A 20,126-nucleotide genomic window follows, 5' to 3' on the forward strand; every position below is an offset into this window, starting at 1 on the left:
GGGGAAAAGGACTTCAGAGGCTAACAGCACAGACAGAACCTCAGAGCATTACAGACCTGATAAATGAACACATACAGAACTGACAAGAGATTTGTCCAAACATTTACAGTAAGGCTCCTGATAATGGTGTCTCCCTTTTTCTCTCTACTCTTTGGGACTTTTTCTCCATCCTCAACACTGAGTTGAATTAACTGCAGCCACCTTCAACCATTCAAACTTACATCTTCATCCCTTTACTTCTTTCCTTCAGCTCTCATCTGGGGAAACTCTGCAGATGATTTGTTTGTTTTTGAAAGATTTCTGGATTACTCTCTCTCATGCAAAAGCCACAACTCTTATTACATAAAGCAAGTCTGCTGGTACTCCATAGCTAAAAGGTGTTTTTAATAATTACAGACATTTACATCTGTTAAAGAACAAACATCTGCTGAGTATTAAATGAAATATTAAAAAGGAGAAACACTGCTAAAATAGGACAGACTCACGCACACAGCATCACAGTGTTCCAGTGTAAGTATGCTTCTATTTGTGACTGTTTTTTTAGCTGGCCACAGTTGCGGAAATGAATATCAAATGTGGCCCCGCTTGCATAAATCAAAACTGGCCATTGAGTTTGGGGTTGCGTTACCTCTCCATTTCAGCCATAGGCAGAATACATAAAGGGCCCTGGGAATTGGGTCCATGCACTTCCCACAGTCCACTGCAGCTATGCTTTGCAAAGTGAAGAAAACAGTGAGTCATATAACAGGAAACTGTTAGTGAAAGAGACTTAGGGGCAAAACTGTTGCCAGATATGGGCTATTTACTAAACAGAGTGGAGCAGCAGTGGCCCCAAGAAGATAAAAGAGCATCAGTACAGGACAATGAGAACTTTAGAGCTTGAGAACCAACCTCAACGATGGCATGGAATCAATGCGCAGTTAATGCAGTTCTGAGGCAAGACAGCATGATGGCTTATGCAATTAGTGTCAAACATATCATGTCCAGGGGCAGGGGGTGGTAGAAAAGAATCAAACGTAAATTGCAAAAGGCTCTAAATGTAATTAAGTACATATTTCAAATACATGAAAATAAAACACTGCTTATCTCTCATAGTTGTTAATTTACCATAAATGGTTTTGGTTGGTCATTTTGCTGCAATTCTACATTTTGCTAAATATTACTGGCATAACAACACTGACATTCTTTTTTGATTGTTAGTGTTGCTTTTGTACTGCTACATTATAAAGCAAATGGTGAGAAACTGCTATTTAAATGCAACTATTACATTATTATTGGCTACAAAGAACCTCAAAGGAATCTTTCAGGCAGTAAAATGTTTTTCATATTGAATTACAGGCATCTTCTACCACAGAACACTATTAATTCATTTAAGCATCTTTTTCTAGAGTACACCTATCATAATGTTGCCAGATGAGTTTTGTGATGCACCACCGCAGTTCTACGAAGTCTTGACACAGTTCTGTGAATTCTATGATGTCTTCAAGGGAGAGCACTAAGACCTATAGCAGCCCTCATCCTTCTGCTTTCAACTAAACAGCATAAGTTAGACACTCAAATACTCAGTCAATATATGGCCTTTTCTCTGAACCTAGCGAGATCGACATAATCAACAGTACAAAGCCGTGGACACAACTTGCTGGACATAAAACATGCTTTATTGAGTCAGGTCGCAAAGACAAATTGTAGAAGTTTTTTCTGAGTGGGACCTTATTCTTCGAGAAATGAGGCTAAGATAATAGACAAGCAATTCTTCAGTCAAGTGTGACAACCATGCAAAACACACTTTGCAAAACCACTAGATTTATTAAAAAAAAAGAAAAGAATTGAGCACAGAGGGCAAGACTGTTTCAGTTTCAAAGTTTATTTGTCACATACATAGTCATACATGGTATGACTTGCCGTGAAATGGTTTTGTGACTGCTTTGTCTGAGCTGAGGAATGATACAGGGATATACTATACATATATATGTATAATATGTATATATACACAATGTATATAGACACAACATACACTGACTGTGTCTGTGTGCTTCAAGCACGGCTGGTCGGGCTGGTCTGACTTGTCAGGACTTAGGCCAGATCAAATGCTGTCCAAAGCCTACAGTGGTGCAAAACCTCACACCGAAGCTGCTGCACAATAGGAACAATAGGAAGCCTTGCACACCTCGAACTCTTAAAGCCACGGAAACAGGCACGGGATGCGTGTGAGCCCTGTGGTTCAAAGGCGGATGATGCGGTTGCCTCTGGGAAGGCGATGAAGCAGCAGTGCCATGGGGGGGGGGGTCGCCCTGCATTAGTGGAGAGAGCAAAGCGTGCACATGAACAAAAGAATGCGCGGAGGGGGTTGAAGTCTGAGCAGTCCCTATAAAGCTCCCTGTTAATCTTGGCCATGATTGCTGAGTACACAGAACGTTAGAGATGAGGCTGGGTCAGGTTTTGGGAGACAGGGGCACATCTTGGTTGCGTCACTGAGCAATGTGCACACGTTACACTGGCTTGCAGTCATTTCTTCTCTCCAACCATTCCAGCAGGAGACCAACATCTTTGGATATGAGTTTCCATCCTAGACTTGTCTGTGTGCTCTTGTGCGCTTACAGGTTAAGCCCAAGAGGTAGGGACATGTTGGAGGAATACAGTTTAGTGACGTTAGAAAGGTCCCCTTTACGGTACGCTGCATCTCCATATATTTCTTTCATTGCAACAACAAGCCAAACAGCACCTGGACAAACATTTACTGGCTGTTTATGTGTATTTAAGTCATAAAAATAGAAGAAACACTCTTTAGACATTTCTTGTGGTTGTCGCCAATTCAACAGCTCCCAAAGATGAGCATTTTTACAACTTGTAAGCTTCTAGGCCTATAAATGATAGCTTCAGTAGGGGTGCTAATACAGCTGATCTCCATGCTATGTAATTAAAGTCACAGGGCGGGCCACCCTTCAGCATGCTAGCGTGCTGCCCCACTGCTCCGCTCTATTGCCGGAATGACAGAGCCCCTGTGAAGTCTTCTGAAATGTTTGCTCAGCTCCGGCACCAAGTCCTGGAATGGCAGCAATAACAAGCTCCAGCGTCTGGAAGAAATGATGTCAGCTGCCTTGCTTTGGAGGGATCAGAGCCTGGCACAGGGAGAAGGGACCAGAGGGGGCCAGCTTTACCCGCTGTCAAAACTGCATAGTCGATGTATGGCCTTGCAAAGTAGAGGTATAAGTGAAATGAATAGGCCATTCATGCCTTTTTCCCCTTCAGCATGCTGTTAATAATTCAATATGGTGAATACATTATGTTTGACTTATGGGCACAAATGGACACTCACTAAAATACTGGACTGAAACAATTGTAAAAATCTGGCTGATGATTAATTCTAGACCTAATGAAAGGGTTAAAGTCTGGAAATAGTTCATCTGTGTTTCGTTGGCAGGCATGTACTGAAATAAGACACTACCAACCAATCAGCAGCACAACACTGAGATGTATTATTTGAAAACAGCCAATTATCTATGGGTAATTTTTTTGTAACTCAAAACAAACATTGAATGAGTATTATGTAGGTTACTACAGGAAAAAAAGGTAAAAATTTCCAGAACCATAATAATTGAATATGCAAAATATATAGCTCAAGGCAGAAAGAAAGTAAGACGGTTTATGACAGGACTGTCCCATGTGTCTTCAGGCTGAGAGGGCTTGTTCTCTTTGCTCTGGTATCATGCTGTTGCCAGAGTCTCCGGCAGAACAGTGGGGAAGGTTCAGCATCTCCCGAGGCATCAGCTCACCACCTGATGTCTTATTTCTGAACAAATTCTACACCACTGTAGCAGCAGTGAATGGAATGTGGAACATAAAAGAGAGAATATGACTCATCTTTGTATGGAAGAAGATTGGAGGAGGAGTATACGGAGATAAAAAGAAGTAATGTAGCATCAGCTTTCATAGCTAGTGCCACTGTAACACTGAAAATGTAATCAGTCCTACATTTTTATTAATCTTCTGTTTATAAAGACACTTAAACAGTACAGACACTTAAAAGGTCATTTCTCCCATTCATATTTTGAGCACTTAATGTCTTTTAGCTTCATGGTTCAGACCACCCATTCAAAACCGCCTGGCTGACATGAGCTTAGGGGCTTGGCATGGAAGGCTCTTCTACAAGGAAGATGTTGGACTTATATGTGAACACAGCCAGGCTATTTGACACTTTAAACACTTATAAATCAAACACAGTATGCTCGTTATTCGTGGTATCTGGATGGATGCAGTGGGTCCAGAGGATGTGGGCTTGTGCTGTCTTGTTCAAATTGTTCAAAACTGAAGGGAGGAAAGAGAATAGAGCATGGTCTGCCTGATAAAACAAAGAAACATTTCCAAAACAGGCATTATATTGTTAAAAGACCCTGTCTTTTAACAAAGATTCCAAGTCTTTCAGGAGAACTTAATGGAGGAATCAAGTTCAGTGGAACTCTCCATGCAAAGGCGCCCCGAATGAATACTTCTGCAGGACTGACTTTTCAGCGAACTGCAGTATGTGACCAGTTTCAGGGAGCTAATTCACATACTGAAGGTTCAGTGGAAAAATGCTGGTAACTTACACACCCATTTTGAAATAGCCCTACCTGCTGAACTAGAGCTGTCTACAAAACAGAGGGTTTTATACTGCCATGACAGAGATGTGCCAGGATAAACAGTAACTATCATGAGTCTCCAATTTAGAGTCTCACAATTAGCAAATATTTTTTAGTGAATATGATGCTCATAAAATCATGATCTAGTTCTGTAGCAGTGTGAGTGAGGTGGATTTAAGTTCTGCAACACCAGTCAAGTTTTTCAGTACACCAGAAATATGTGGCATCATGGAAACTGGCAGAGGGGTCTCCACTTAGAGTTGTATTTAATTAGGCTGAAAGAGATTTCAGTGTACAGTTGAAGAATTCAAAACCCTTTGAAGATCCTCCTCCTCCTGTGAAGCTAACCCACTCTTCCCACACTCTGCTTCTACCAGTTAGCACTAGCTCCAAACTTTTCTTTCCGGTGGTTTTGTGTGAGTCAAAAAAACCAACGCATACTGCATGAAAACACATCAGGGCAGTCCAGACAAAAAGATCTCAGCTATTACAACAAAGCTGAGAAAGTTTTTTTATGTGCTTATAAATTAGCAAGCACTAAAGAACGTTTTGTTCACAGGAGCAGGAGGGCTGAAACAGGAGGTGAGTAACTGTTTAAATTTTTTTACTTTTTATTTTTCACAAGAAGTTCAAATAGACAGATTGTTTCTTAGAATTTGTAATGGTTTGATTTGATAATTAATCGCAAAAACATGCTATTGACACAGTAGACATTACTTGAGAAATTTCTGACACATGAAAGAAAAGCAGATTTTTTTTTAATGTTCATGACCTTAAATATGGTTAGAAACAAAGCATACTTTTGACAGCATTGGACCTCAGATCACTGGCCTGCTGTTTGTCATGCCAAGTGAGGTGACATCACATTCAGAGATGTAACCGCTTCATCATCAATCTTCCTGGAGCAAAATGAAGTACGGAATAAAAGAACAGTCACAATAATGACAATAATACATTCTGTCATAATGAGAACTGCCCAAGGGCCAAAATATATGACACTGTGCCAAAGAACTGTCATATCTCACTGACTAGCACAATCACATGCCACAGTCCTTTGTCATTAGTTGTGCAGAGGTGATTGTTACCAAAGAGACTATAGTCTATATAGTCTTATATTAACCCCTCCCACTGAGACCAACACAATCTGTTGCTTACATGTGGGGTACATGCCACAATTCTTTTTATAAACAAAAAGTAAGCAGCAGATCATGCAGTGAGTGTGCACAATGGCTTCAACACATAAAGCTGAACATCATAAAAGCACACATTAGTGGATAACTCCTACAATAAATTGTTGGCATGTCTGTTGGTTGACTTTGTACAGTGTTCATAGCCCAGTGAATAGGACACATGAGTCAACATACATATCCCTTTCAAAACGGTGCAATTTTTAAATGTCTATTTTTTTCCCCCTTGAAACCATAAAAACCGAACAGCTCTTCCAGTTTCAAATGTATTTTGCAGACTTGTAGGAGCAAACCCTAGCAAAGCCCTATGTGCCTAAGGGCACAGCTGGCACAAGCACCCAAGAATGCTCTGCAATATCAGAAAGACTTCAAACAAAACGGGTAAACATTTGTTTCACATTTGTGTACATTCATTGTAAAGCAATTGTTCTGACTCTAAAATCTAGTCTGATTCTGAAGTCTGAAAGGCTAATTTATTTTTGAAACACTGATCTGTAATCCTTTTTGCGATCCTTTGCATGTTAAAGTGTTGTCTTTATGCTCAGTATAGTGTTATGGCAGAGAGATTTATTCACATATCTTGGCTCACTATGGCATGTTTCAATTGTAATCAAGGGTTAAAGATCTTTTGTTAATGGGGGAGAAGGTTTGCTCTAGAGAACGCCGCTCTTGTTGCGTAGATGAGCGAGATAAAGCAGCAGGCCTTGCCACTCAGAGTGAAAGTTCAGACTCCAAACGTTAAGCCGTCCCACCCCCAGAACTACTCCTTAGTCATCAGCACAATGATTTAAGGGTTCACACGTCCCTTAAATAAGACGTGAACTACAAATAAAGATTAGAAAATAAAAAAGCTGTCAAAAGGGGAAATGGTACATTTAAGAAAAGCACTGCTAGAAATGTCAGGATTTATTTCAGAAATGCACATTTTGTCTGTGTTCCAAAGACAAGTTGGCTTATGCTGCCTTAATGGATCACAAGTGCAGACAGAACGCAATGATGATGGATGTTGCTGTCTTCCCATTGATAGAGGGCCTGTAGGGGCAGGGCACTAATTTCACAAGAACACACATCAAATGTGCAGCATGTAAATCCATGTCTTAGAGGACATGGTAACAGTTGGCCTGATTACTGACCCCATTTCTGTTTGCTATTAGTTGCAAAATTCCCCATGACATAACCAAAAATGAACAAATCAGTTATGCTTGAAAAGTGTAAAAATGGATAATATAAGAACAATAAGCTTAGTGCACTAAAACAAACAAACAAAAAATGAAAATGTCATATTCACAACCAGTACAACACAGATTATAGACCCTTTTAAGCAATTTATGATTTCCAACCATATGGTTAACACCTTGATAGCAAAATATCCCACTGTAACATTGGTAATTGTTTTCACACTCTGTCTTTTTAAAATGTTCTACTGCTCTAGCCTTCTTTCTATTTAAGAGCAAAATAAATTGGAAGTACTACATGTTTAGTCTCACAAATAGCTTTACACACTTTCCCTGGCACCTAACCACCTGCTCTTAGCCAGGATGATGAGTCTTGGAAACTGTGTGTGAGACCACTGCTCCCACCGATCATTCTAGAGGATGTGTTTATGAGTGAGAGACATCTGAGATGAAGAACATCTCGCCTGTTCCACTGTGTGTTAACGTGGGTCCTGTTCAAAGAGGACAGAGAGAGAGATGGTTTCTTTCTCGGCGCTAACCTTGTTTTCCACTGATCTCATGTTAATTGCATCTTTGCCTAATATGCTCTTGAGAGGGAAGCCAAACCCCTCAGAAAGCCATGCTGTTTATATTGGTAACTAGCTTCTGGGGCATTCAAGTCAGTTTTATAAATTTTCATTGCAGGAACTTGGAGAGATTGGAGAGAGGTGTTCCTTCTAGCCAGTTGTCTGCACTCTACAGTCTTAGCTTGGTTTTCTGATTCATTACAGCCCCAGTTGAGAGTCAGACCTACACTAGGATGGCACAGTCCAACAGCGCACTCATCAAGACTACCTGGATTTAAATAATCACTTTGTCTATATTTCACAGTACCAAATAGGCTAAAATAAGGAGTAAATACATAATCCATTTTCATCATTGGTAGAAGATAATGGTCTGAGTAGGCTATGCACAAACATCTGCATCCTAATGTCAACTATCTAAAAATAATTTATGGAACCATACAACCTCTGAATGGCAACATAATACATCTTCAGTTAGTCAGCGTTGAGCTGCTATTAAACATTAACATTCATCAACTAATTCTTTAAAGCTGGATCACTAGTAGTATCTTAAATAGTCAGTCTGAAGAGCAGTTTTAAGTTTTTTTATCAGAAGAAAGTTATAAAACATGCTTTTACAGCTTAAAGATGATGAGCTACTAATTGTCCATGTCACACAAATGTCAATAGTTTTGACCAGCTGGGGAAGGATGCTGATCTTTTACTGAATTAAATGACTGGTGGCCACTGTGATCACCATAATGACACTAAGAAGCAATGTACTCTGGGATCAGGTGTAACGTACCCTGGGATCAGGTGTAATGTACCCTGGGATAGAAATAAAGTTGAGATTTTAATGGAATACCTTTTTGACATTTTTGAAAGGATAAAGAGGATACAGTTTTCTGGGGGCAGGGGGTGAAACAATCTGTCTATAAAGATCTATAAACAATCTGTCAGAGTAAAGTTGTGTTGTGAATACTGTTGCACTTTATTTTCTGTTCTTGCAATGTATTCTTTGTTTTGCATTTTATCTTTTTTTTTTTTTTTTTTTTTTTTTTTTTTTTTTTTACTGTTTATTCAATTTTATTCTATTTCTAATATCTCTTTGGTAAAGAAGAAAACATTGCTTTTAAAAGTGCCATAAATAAAATAAAGCTCATGGTAAAGCTAATAATAGGAAATGGGTGACACTGGGTGGTGAATGCTTACAATAAAACTGAAATACATTAGAGACAGCAATGCAGGACAATGAATTGCACTGCTTAAATGGTAAAAAAAAAAAAAAAATAAAAATAAAAATAATATATATATATATATATATATATATATATATATATATATATATATATAGAGAGAGAGAGAGAGAGAGAGAGAGAGAGAGAGAGAGAAATACAGAAATAAATCAGTATCATTTAAAAAATCCTAGCCCTAACCACAAACCTTGTACAATACTGCCATCAGTTGGGGAAAAATTAAGATGTGAAAGCCTTTTCCTCCAATTATGTTGTAGTGCCATCTGTAGTCAAAAATATGTATAATCTGTGTCAGTGAGAGAAATTTATTTAACAACAACCACAAAATGAATAAAGGTTGTGAATGAAGATTAAATGTTATGATAGTGAGGATTGAGGACATTTATTTAAAGCTTTGTCAAGAATTCAGGTTTAAGGATTTATTTTGTTAAATATATGAATATCTTAATAAATAAGTAGGGTACAGAAAAGACATTGTTTCCATCGGCCATTGGCGAATCTGTACCTTATACATTTGAAAATAGCCGTACAGTTCATAGCACTGTTCTTATTCAAAATGTTCCAACGTTTACCTTTTGGGTTTTGGCATTAAATTTAATAACTGTACGACTTACCTTTCTTTTTCACCAGAAATATGTCCGTAATATTGTTGTTATAGCCTAGTAATCATTTCTAGTTATTCACAACACTCTTATGTACGTGTACAATTCCAAAATATCTGCTCCAGGTGAGGCTCGAACTCACAACCTCGGCATGGCTCTGCAATGTACTGCTGTATAAGTACCGCGCGCTAACCGATTGCGCCACTGGAGCTCCATCCGCTGAGCGATCCTATACGCCTTTTAACTAATTATTCAGGATTAACTAGCACTACATTATAGAGAGCGCTGCTTTGGCAAGTTACTGTTCTATTAGGATTGGCGGCTTGATATAACATTAACCAATAGATTACTTTACAGCCAGCATTTAACGCTAGGTTAACTACGTTCCGTTTAACCTGTCCATTAAGTTTGAAAGACGTTCTATTTAAGTTTGCTAGACAACGTTAGCTCCGAAGAATCTAACCTTTTAAACAGTTTAAAAGACATGCTTTTTAGCTAGCTAACGCTACCTCACTTACTAATAAAACAGTGACATCACGGAGTATTAAATAAGATTATTAACATCAAATAATATTATTTATTTGCGTAACAGTTAGCTAGTTCTGTACTTTAACAATAGGCACAATATTAATATAATATGAAGTAGCTAGCTGCTAAACTAGCTATGTTGGACAGCTAATGTTAGATGGCGAACATAAATTTTTTATTGTAATCGAGCTAACCGCTAGCCACCTAACGCTAGGTAACTATTCGCTAGCTCACTGAGCGTCACGGACCTATAGCTATGTATAGCTGTGCGCCTTTGAGAAACGGGATAATTTACCTAGTTACTCAACTAGCTAGCTAACAGCTAACGTTTGTGTGCTAGATGAGATGTACGTAGCTAATTTACCTAGCCACAATGTTAACGTTAGCTAGCTACGTAATTTTCAATGGCTTAGGCTATTCAGCTAGCTAGATAGCTAATTACAAAACACGTTACCCAACGTAACTAGCTATATATCTAGTATGTTACATATAAGATGGCTAGTTAGCAAAAAAAAAAAAAAAAACAAGAAGAAATTGGGACAACTGAAACGAAGAAACATCTGTTCCCACTAGCTAGCTAATGCTTTTCCAAAAATACTTAGCTAGCTAGTTAATCTATGTAGCTGCAAGGTCTGGGTTCGTGCTTCACATCTAACCTAACTAGCTTCCATTGGATAACTACACACGTTGTTCTCACCCGACCCAGCAGGTGGTTTAACTTCAGACACAGGAGAGACAATCTACCTAACGTGACAACTGCACTAAGACAAGTTGAGCAGCCAGATTTGGACTAAAGTACTGTCATTGCAAATTAGCAAGCAAAATGACGAACGAGTCTTTTCATGTCAACGTAAACAAATGGATTAAGGAGAATGAAAGTTCTTTCTTGCCACCTGTATGCAACAAATTAATGTAAGTAAATCTAATTACATTGCAAGACTATCTAAATAATATCACCATATACATAAAAAATAATCAGAAATAAAATGAATTTCAGGTTCTTCCATCAGCTAAACATTATGTATGTTGGTGGCCCAAACATACGTAAGGATTACCACATAGAGGAGGGTGAAGAGGTAAAGTATAGAATGCTTAAATTGGCAAACTCCAAACTTTTTTTTATTTCAAATGAAGTCAAAACTATATTCTATATTAATCACACTTTTTATGGTGCGGCACGTCTCTAATGGCACTAATTCCTGATTATGGCTTCATGCTTAACAGGTAATCAGATTAGACCTACTGGGTAACTGAAGCTTGAGATTTGTTTTTCTTCTTTATTTACCACTTATGTTCAGTAGTGACTATACAGGCCCGAAGCAGGATTGTAATTTCATACACTGTAAAATTCTTACTCTACCTCTTGGGAAGCCTTTCCTACTGCTACCACAAATGGACATTTTCAATCAGTGTTTGCACATCAAATGGTTAATCTACTAAGGGTGGCCTGGCTTTGAAGTGAAACTCTTCACCCGCGTTCCTAACATCTACCAAACTCCTTTTGATTCTGATATGTCTAGACTATAAAATCAGGTAAAGAAGGAAACTAATTAGAGTTAATTTTTCAAACTTTGAATATTCTGTCATTCTTAAACAGTTCTTGACCAGCAGTGACTAATGAAAATGTATCATATGGGTTAATTATTGTGTGTTCCTGCCAAAATCACTATATAAACAGTCTTTGGACTTTATCTTCTCAACTGCATTGATTTTTCATGGAGGTTTCATAACGAGGACAATGTCTTTGCCTTTCTGCAGTTACCATGTATCTGTTTGCATTAGAGAGGCCATATGATTGTTTTATAGACATTGAGGTTTTTTTTTTATCAATAAAAAGCTATTTAAATGTGTTAGATGTGTATAGATTCCCAGAAAGTCTTTGAGAGTCTCTCAGAAAGTGCAACTTGCTACTTAAGTCTACTTAATCCGCTGAGCGATCCTACACGCCTTTTAACTAATTATTCAGGATTAACTAGCACTACATTATAGAGAGCGCTGCTTTGGCAAGTTACTGTTCTATTAGGATTGGCGGCTTGATATAACATTAACCAATAGATTACTTTACAGCCAGCATTTAACGCTAGGTTAACTACGTTCCGTTTAACCTGTCCATTAAGTTTGAAAGACGTTCTATTTAAGTTTGCTAGACAACGTTAGCTCCGAAGAATCTAACCTTTTAAACAGTTTAAAAGACATGCTTTTTAGCTAGCTAACGCTACCTCACTTACTAATAAAACAGTGACATCACGGAGTATTAAATAAGATTATTAACATCAAATAATATTATTTATTTGCGTAACAGTTAGCTAGTTCTGTACTTTAACAATAGGCACAATATTAATATAATATGAAGTAGCTAGCTGCTAAACTAGCTATGTTGGACAGCTAATGTTAGATGGCGAACATAAATTTTTTATTGTAATCGAGCTAACCGCTAGCCACCTAACGCTAGGTAACTATTCGCTAGCTCACTGAGCGTCACGGACCTATAGCTATGTATAGCTGTGCGCCTTTGAGAAACGATAATTTACCTAGTTACTCAACTAGCTAGCTAACAGCTAACGTTTGTGTGCTAGATGAGATGTACGTAGCTAATTTACCTAGCCACAATGTTAACGTTAGCTAGCTACGTAATTTTCAATGGCTTAGGCTATTCAGATAGCTAGATAGCTAATTACAAAACACGTTACCCAACGTAACTAGCTATATATCTAGTATGTTACATATAAGATGGCTAGTTAGCAAAAAAAAAAAAAAAAAACAAGAAGAAATTGGGACAACTGAAACGAAGAAACATCTGTTCCCACTAGCTAGCTAATGCTTTTCCAAAAATACTTAGCTAGCTAGTTAATCTATGTAGCTGCAAGGTCTGGGTTCGTGCTTCACATCTAACCTAACTAGCTTCCATTGGATAACTACACACGTTGTTCTCACCCGACCCAGCAGGTGGTTTAACTTCAGACACAGGAGAGACAATCTACCTAACGTGACAACTGCACTAAGACAAGTTGAGCAGCCAGATTTGGACTAAAGTACTGTCATTGCAAATTAGCAAGCAAAATGACGAACGAGTCTTTTCATGTCAACGTAAACAAATGGATTAAGGAGAATGAAAGTTCTTTCTTGCCACCTGTATGCAACAAATTAATGTAAGTAAATCTAATTACATTGCAAGACTATCTAAATAATATCACCATATACATAAAAAAGAATCAGAAATAAAATGAATTTCAGGTTCTTCCATCAGCTAAACATTATGTATGTTGGTGGCCCAAACATACGTAAGGATTACCACATAGAGGAGGGTGAAGAGGTAAAGTATAGAATGCTTAAATTGGCAAACTCCAAACTTTTTTTTATTTCAAATGAAGTCAAAACTATATTCTATATTAATCACACTTTTTATGGTGCGGCACGTCTCTAATGGCACTAATTCCTGATTATGGCTTCATGCTTAACAGGTAATCAGATTAGACCTACTGGGTAACTGAAGCTTGAGATTTGTTTTTCTTCTTTATTTACCACTTATGTTCAGTAGTGACTATACAGGCCCGAAGCAGGATTGTAATTTCATACACTGTAAAATTCTTACTCTACCTCTTGGGAAGCCTTTCCTACTGCTACCACAAATGGACATTTTCAATCAGTGTTTGCACATCAAATGGTTAATCTACTAAGGGTGGCCTGGCTTTGAAGTGAAACTCTTCACCCGCGTTCCTAACATCTACCAAACTCCTTTTGATTCTGATATGTCTAGACTATAAAATCAGGTAAAGAAGGAAACTAATTAGAGTTAATTTTTCAAACTTTGAATATTCTGTCATTCTTAAACAGTTCTTGACCAGCAGTGACTAATGAAAATGTATCATATGGGTTAATTATTGTGTGTTCCTGCCAAAATCACTATATAAACAGTCTTTGGACTTTATCTTCTCAACTGCATTGATTTTTCATGGAGGTTTCATAACGAGGACAATGTCTTTGCCTTTCTGCAGTTACCATGTATCTGTTTGCATTAGAGAGGCCATATGATTGTTTTATAGACATTGAGGTTTTTTTTTTTATCAATAAAAAGCTATTTAAATGTGTTAGATGTGTATAGATTCCCAGAAAGTCTTTGAGAGTCTCTCAGAAAGTGCAACTTGCTACTTAAGTCTACTTTGCTTCTGTGTCTTTGTCTATAAATCTGTAGAGGATGAATACAGAGGATTTTTAAAATTACATGTTTCTCCTACAATACTTTGTTACTTTTGAGGAACTTGAATATAGTAATCCATTTTTTGTTGGATCAAGTAAGCATTAACATTGTACATTTTATTTCATAATATTAGAAAAATCTTTGTACCTTATTTTTATAATACATTTGTATATGTTGAACCTTATATATACTCCAATTTCTTGAGTACTTGGTCAGTAGGTTAGGAATCTAAGGATTAATTACAACATGTTATATGAAGACCCTAAATATAGTATTAGTGATTCTTGGTCAGTAGAGGGCAACAAAAGCTTATTGTTGTAAAGAAACAGCCTAAAGCTTCTCTGGCAACTAGTAGGCCTAGAGATATGCATAATACCCTGTCAATATAGTCATTTATTTGAAGCAACTGATCCTATAAATAAATAGTTCATATAATTGAGCATTGACACTCTTAAATGTGAAATCACAGACCATTGATTATTAAATAAATGTTGTGAAACTGGTCATATTGGTGCATTTTTGTTACTGACATTTTACGTGACTATACTCTGTATCGCAGCTGTTTTACCAGATCCGTGGTGACATGGTCCTGAAAGTGATAGAGAATGGCAAGCACAAAGATGTGAAAATCCGAGAAGGAGAGGTGCGAATTGTGACTGTACTGACCGTCCTATCTTTGCTTTTTGTGCAACAGTTATGGCTCTATACACTTTGTTGCTTGTGTTTGTGCTTCCCTCTCCAGATGTTTCTGTTGCCAGCACGAATTCCCCACTCTCCACAGAGACAGGCTAACACGGTGGGCTTGGTGGTGGAGAGGAGAAGGCTACACTCAGAGAGAGACTGCCTCCGGTAACTGAGTCAGCTCCCAGTAAAACCCCATAACACACACAGTCTCAAAGCAAAGCCTTTCTTCATTTTTCCACTTCATTTTTCCACATGTTTCATCCCCTTGAGATCCTTTCATCATTAGAGTTAATTCACTGCGACTTCACTTTTTGGTCTTTATGTTGATGTAAAATATTTGGTTTAACATTTCATTGACAGAAAGCAAGTGACTTCAATATGCCAGTAGCATACATCGTGCTGTTAAATAAAAATATTGAAGATGTCCACTTGCTGCAATATTTTTTCCACCTGAAATGTGACCTGAATTTTACCTGAGAGGCATGCACACACCTTTTTCACCACCAGGTACTGTTTTTGCTTCCAGGTACTATGTGGATCACAGCACAGACATCCTTTTTGAACACTGGTTTTATTGTGAAAACCTGGGTACCCAGTTAATTCCAATTATTGAGAAGTAAGTCATGGTTATAAGTCGGCTTTTTGCTCCATGGGTTTTGCTCCATACAGCTGTGTGTGTACAGAAAAAAACTTTTTGTTGTCAGGTTTATGGCTTCAAATCAGCACAAGACTGGGAAACCTGACCCAGGCAAGTGCTTACTGTCCACAACACCACCATAGCCACTCACACATGCTTTATTAAACCTTCATGTGTCTGATACGATTCCAGTATAGTTCATAATTATCATTATGCTGAGGTCAGAATTGCTACTTCTGCTGATATTCCAGCTGGATCTGAGCCACCCACCAAAATCTACATTTACCCAGAATGGCCTAGTCACAATTTTGCTGTTAATTCAAAACTCTAAAACACTTATACACATGATAAAGTGCTCTTAAGTGAAAAGTGTCTGCTTGCTAACTCATGTAGGTGTTTTTAACCATTTTAGTGAAAGATCTTAAGTATATGACAAACAACGTTCTAACATCACTGTCCCAGTATTTCTGGAGGGTTGTATATGCCTTATTTCAATGTGTTTCTAGCTTTATCAGTTTGTTCATGAACAAATCTATTCACTGATTCACTTTTCACTGTGAGCATGTGTAGCTGACCCTATCAAGCCAGCTCCGTACCCCCTCAATACTATGAACGTAATGACCCCCTTCAGCTTCAGCGACTGGGTGGACAAGCACAGGCCTGCCCTGACCAGCGGACAGCCTGTAGACCTATTTGGAACTCAGTTTGAGACTGAGGTAAGGAGGCATAGAGCAAAACTTACTACATGCTTTCTCACTATGGATGGCCTCATTAGTTCATGAACAAGTGACAAAAAGATCACAAAGTTTTTCTCAGTGTGTCAGCAAAAATGGGTGTTTTTTAAAAAGAGTTTCTTGGTTACTGATAAAATCTAAGTCGACCAATCAGACCTCCTTTTTTTCTGGGGGAGCCAATGAGGGGATGCCAAACCTGGATGAGCAATCAGAAAGACTAAATGGAAGCTATGGAGTGATTTGCTTCTAGGTACTGACACAGGCAGGTAGCAGATACAGACAGTGTGTCTTGGAAATTCATTCAGAACTGGCACATGGCCTGCAGTTCACAAGATTCATCATTCCCATTCACAACATGGCTGAAGTAAAAGGATTGTGTAGCTTCTGATCCAAACTGCCATCTGCCTGTTTTTGCAAGGAACTTTCATATTCTTTACACTTACTGAAATTTCACTTACTCATGTGAGACTTGCAAAAGAGATGAGGATATTGATTAGTATTAGACAGTGTCAATGATAATACCATTATGGTGATGATGGTAACCATGCCAATATGTTAATAATGCACCAGGAAGCACTTGGTCTGAGTTCTCAGATTGACCTTGATACACTTACAAAAGTGACTTCACGTTTAAATATTACAGACGGTGAGCAAGACAGCATAGCATTAAAGTTCTTTAAACAAGTTTTCAGCTCACTATTGAATAACTTTGTTAATATTGTTAATCATTCACTTAAACAATTTAGACCCATAGAGTCTCAAAACATTGGTTATCAGGCCTTTTCTAAAGAAGAAGAAATTTGAGACCAGTGTCCAATATTCCCACCTTAGAAAAGGTAATTGAGAATGCTGTCTCTCTACAACTACAAGATTACTTAAATTGTAATGAATTAAATGAGACTAACAAAATTCCTGAAAGATCTCAGGCTAAACTGTGACACTGCTAACCTATTTATACTGGTTCTTCTTGACCTCAGAACTGCCTTTGACAGAGTTGAACATTGTATACTGCTAGACTATTTAAGAAACTGGGTTGGCTTAACTGGTATTGTTTGGAACTGCTTCCAGTCATATCTGACCAGTCATGAGTACTATGACACACTGGGTGCGAGCAGCTTTAAATGCCATGCGCTATCCTGTGGTGTCCCGCAAGGTTCAATTTTGGGACCAGTGCTCTATAATCTTTATATGCTACCATTGACCACAGGCGTCAGTAAATATAATCTTTCATTTCATTATTATTCAGACAACACACAATTATATATGTCTCTAGCCACCACCCCCTGGGATCTCATTCACTTGATTTTTAACTGTCTAGAAGACATCAAGTCCACAATAGGTCATAATTTTCTGCAACTCAACGATTATAAAATCACTTATCTGGAGTCTATAATTTAAGACATTTGATTGTGACGTAAGCTTTAAACACCATGTTAGCAATGTCTACCACTAGGATACTGTACTGTTAGAAGGTCTTTCAAAGAAAACTATTTCAAACCTGCATAGAGTACAGAATGTAGCTGCCAGAATACTAGCCCACACAAAATTACACCAATCTTTGAAGAGCTGCACTGGCTACCTGTGTCATTCAGAATTGACTTTAAAATCCTACTGCTGACTTTTGTTGCCCCTCTTTACCTCAGCTGTATGATCACGAGGAATGTACCCTTAAAGGCCCTCAGATCAGCTGATGAAAACACTTACCACCTGATTAAAGAGCACCGAGGCTGCTTTTTGCTGCTAAAGCCCTAAACTTTGGATTTCTCTTCCAAACATCTGAGGACTCAATGATTTAATGACTTTAAAGAAGGAAGTTGAGAGCTTTTTATTCTGTAAGGCCTTTAATTAAATGCCTCTGCTTTGTCTTTACATTGCTCAGTTCATAAATTCTGTTTTTTACTTTTAACGGTGCAATTTGTTTCACATGCTGTGATTGCACATGCTGTGATTGCACTAATGTATTTTTTACATTTTCTTTTACTTTAAATTATGCATTTTCTTTTACATGCTGTATTTTTATATTATTTACTGTGCAATGCATGTTCTTTCAACATGTACTTTTCTTTTAATGTCAATATTATTAATCTTTATTTTCAGTAAAGCACTCTGTAAACTGTTTAAAAACGTGCTATACAAATGATATTTGTTATTATAATGACATAATCCATGTTGCTTTGATTTTTAGACTGTGCTGTATGGTCCAGGAGAGTCTGTTCCTTCAAAAAGAGCTAGTGATGGCTGGATCTGGCAACTTGTATGTTTCTCAGACTCACTCACTCTGCATCATTACATGACACCCCCACTGTATATGCAATATTCTTGTTGATCTTTTGGCTTACTTGAAGTTTCACATTTTGTTACCTTCCATTCACTATTGTTCACTGTAGGAGGGACCTTCTAATGTCACTATGAATGGCAGCAAGTATAATCTCTCTACAGGAGATTGTCTTCTAATACTTGGACAGACTGAGTAAGCAGTTTTTGTAGTTAGCAGTGCAATCGATTTGTGAAATTTTTTGTAAGATGTTAATCAAGCAGTACAGACAGGCTTTACTGAATGTTTGTGTAACAAACCTGTGTGTGTGTGTGTGTGTGTGTGTGTGTGCATTTTTGTGTATTTGTGCTTGTGTGTGCTCCTAAGGTATTATTGGCAAAGGTCTAAGGGTTGTGTTGCCTTGTATGTTACTCAAGACCCAGAGAGAAAGAGGCCTCTCTAAGGAGTTGCAAAATATACTTCACACATGATTTCACCCATGCCTTAGTTCCCTTTACAACTAATGTAGAGCATGAACTGTAATTCTGATGTTTAATTACATTTGAAATAAAAAAAAAGACTTTTTCATATTGTTTGCTTGAAGGTGAGTTTGAGATTTTTATTTAAACCAGTAGTTTAGGTCCTTGTAAAATCATGTACAAGTGAAGCTCCATGTTACTTCATAAATTTACATTTTCATAAATGTATTAAGGGAACATAAAGGGATCAAGATATGCCTCTTCTGAGTTGATCAAGGAGTCATAAATTCTAACATAATGACATTGTTATTGAGACTCTGACATAGAAGGTAAAACAAACCTGTTTTCTGTGAAATTTTAGGATAACAGTCAGTTTTAGAATGTCTAAAGCTAAATAAAACGGCCTTTTCACAACTATTAAAGAGAACGCTCCAATTTCATTTGTGCTATCTTTATTTCAAATTACATATCATGCCAAAGGTTGTTTACACTACTGGGTACTACCAACTAAAATCATATATTAACTTTCACTTTTCTCTCATTGGTTAAAGTTATCTTAGTTTTTTATCTTAGTTTTATATTCTGGATCTGGCATCACTTGTCTTCCAGGAAGTCATGCTTAATCCAGATCTGCGTGTCAGAAACTTTATTTCAAAGTTATCTACTTCAATATCTTTGACAAAACAATGTGTTTTAGTTTGTTACATGCTTTATTAAAGGTTTTCTTTAATTCTTTTGTGTAATGTAGTATTAGTTAAAATAGTTTTTGGACCATATTGCTGGCACACGCATATTGAGCTGCAACCTCCATTTGTGATGCTTCTAAAGGACAACCTGGATCTATGATGTAATTGTTTCAGGACTACGCCACAGTATACCATCAGTCCTGATCATCCATCTAGTCGTATTTTCAGAGTGTTCCTAATAACATGCTTCTCTGCTAGAAGAGCAGCCAAGGCCCAAGGTACAGCATACTCCAGGGTCACCAGCCCTTTAAGATTATACTTGAAATCTGAGTAGTCCCATGGACATGCTTCCAATAGCCTCAGCAGGAACCCACAGCTAAACTCCCATAGGTATATGAACAAAGTGTAAACAGTCATCCGGAGCAACAGGGGGCAGCGTCTTTGCTGTAGCATCGTGCTCATTCCTTCTAAGAGCAATATGGCAGAGCTATAAATGAAGAGGGCCCACAGACTGCTATAGCCGGGTAGCCTCTGGTCTTGAGTAT

At 37.8% G+C, this 20,126-nt stretch overlaps 1 protein-coding gene, 1 long non-coding RNA gene and 1 other non-coding gene across 6 annotated transcripts; 1 reads left to right on the forward strand and 2 right to left on the reverse strand.

Annotated features, from left to right (window-relative positions):
* Positions 1 to 5,365: 5,365 nt before the first annotated feature.
* On the reverse strand, positions 5,366 to 9,604 carry LOC113572760. Its single transcript, XR_003410150.2, has 3 exons — positions 9,394 to 9,604; positions 8,967 to 9,042; positions 5,366 to 5,518 (listed from the first exon to the last, which is right to left on the reverse strand). It is a non-coding gene; the product is annotated as an uncharacterized LOC113572760 (long non-coding RNA).
* On the reverse strand, positions 9,499 to 9,592 carry trnai-uau. The gene is made up of 2 exons: positions 9,555 to 9,592; positions 9,499 to 9,534 (listed from the first exon to the last, which is right to left on the reverse strand). It is a non-coding gene; the product is annotated as a tRNA-Ile (tRNA).
* Positions 9,605 to 9,614: 10 nt separating the features above from the next.
* haao (3-hydroxyanthranilate 3,4-dioxygenase) lies at positions 9,615 to 19,330 on the forward strand. Of its 4 annotated transcripts, XM_035531677.1 has the most exons (12): positions 9,615 to 10,821; positions 10,907 to 10,985; positions 12,856 to 13,058; positions 13,144 to 13,222; positions 14,667 to 14,750; positions 14,850 to 14,956; positions 15,318 to 15,407; positions 15,496 to 15,539; positions 15,999 to 16,144; positions 18,348 to 18,416; positions 18,550 to 18,632; positions 18,804 to 19,330. In XM_035531677.1, the coding sequence occupies exons 3-12, from the start codon at positions 12,970 to 12,972 to the stop codon at positions 18,877 to 18,879; spliced, it is 867 nt and encodes a 288-aa protein (XP_035387570.1). In that variant the 5' UTR covers positions 9,615 to 10,821; positions 10,907 to 10,985; positions 12,856 to 12,969; the 3' UTR covers positions 18,880 to 19,330. The 4 variants fall into 4 exon arrangements, with proteins under 4 accessions (XP_035387570.1, XP_026858382.1, XP_026858381.1 ...); XM_027002580.2 differs by lacking the exons at positions 9,615 to 10,821; positions 10,907 to 10,985 and having other exon boundaries at positions 11,794 to 13,058; XM_027002581.2 differs by lacking the exons at positions 9,615 to 10,821; positions 10,907 to 10,985; positions 14,667 to 14,750 and having other exon boundaries at positions 11,788 to 13,058.
* The last annotated feature ends 796 nt before the right edge of the window (positions 19,331 to 20,126 follow it).

The sequence above is a fragment of the Electrophorus electricus genome, chromosome 11, assembly GCF_013358815.1.
Source record: "Electrophorus electricus isolate fEleEle1 chromosome 11, fEleEle1.pri, whole genome shotgun sequence".
NCBI classification, from domain to species: Eukaryota; Metazoa; Chordata; class Actinopteri; order Gymnotiformes; family Gymnotidae; genus Electrophorus; species Electrophorus electricus.

Coding starts and splice junctions, on each gene's coding strand:
- haao (XM_035531677.1), top strand. CDS start 12,970: ATGACGAACGAGTCTTTTCATGTCAACGTAAACAAATGGATTAAGGAG. Junction 18,417..18,549: donor ATGGCTGGATCTGGCAACTT/GTATGTTTCTCA, acceptor TGTTCACTGTAG/GAGGGACCTTCTAATGTCAC. Junction 18,633..18,803: donor CTAATACTTGGACAGACTGA/GTAAGCAGTTTT, acceptor TGTGCTCCTAAG/GTATTATTGGCAAAGGTCTA.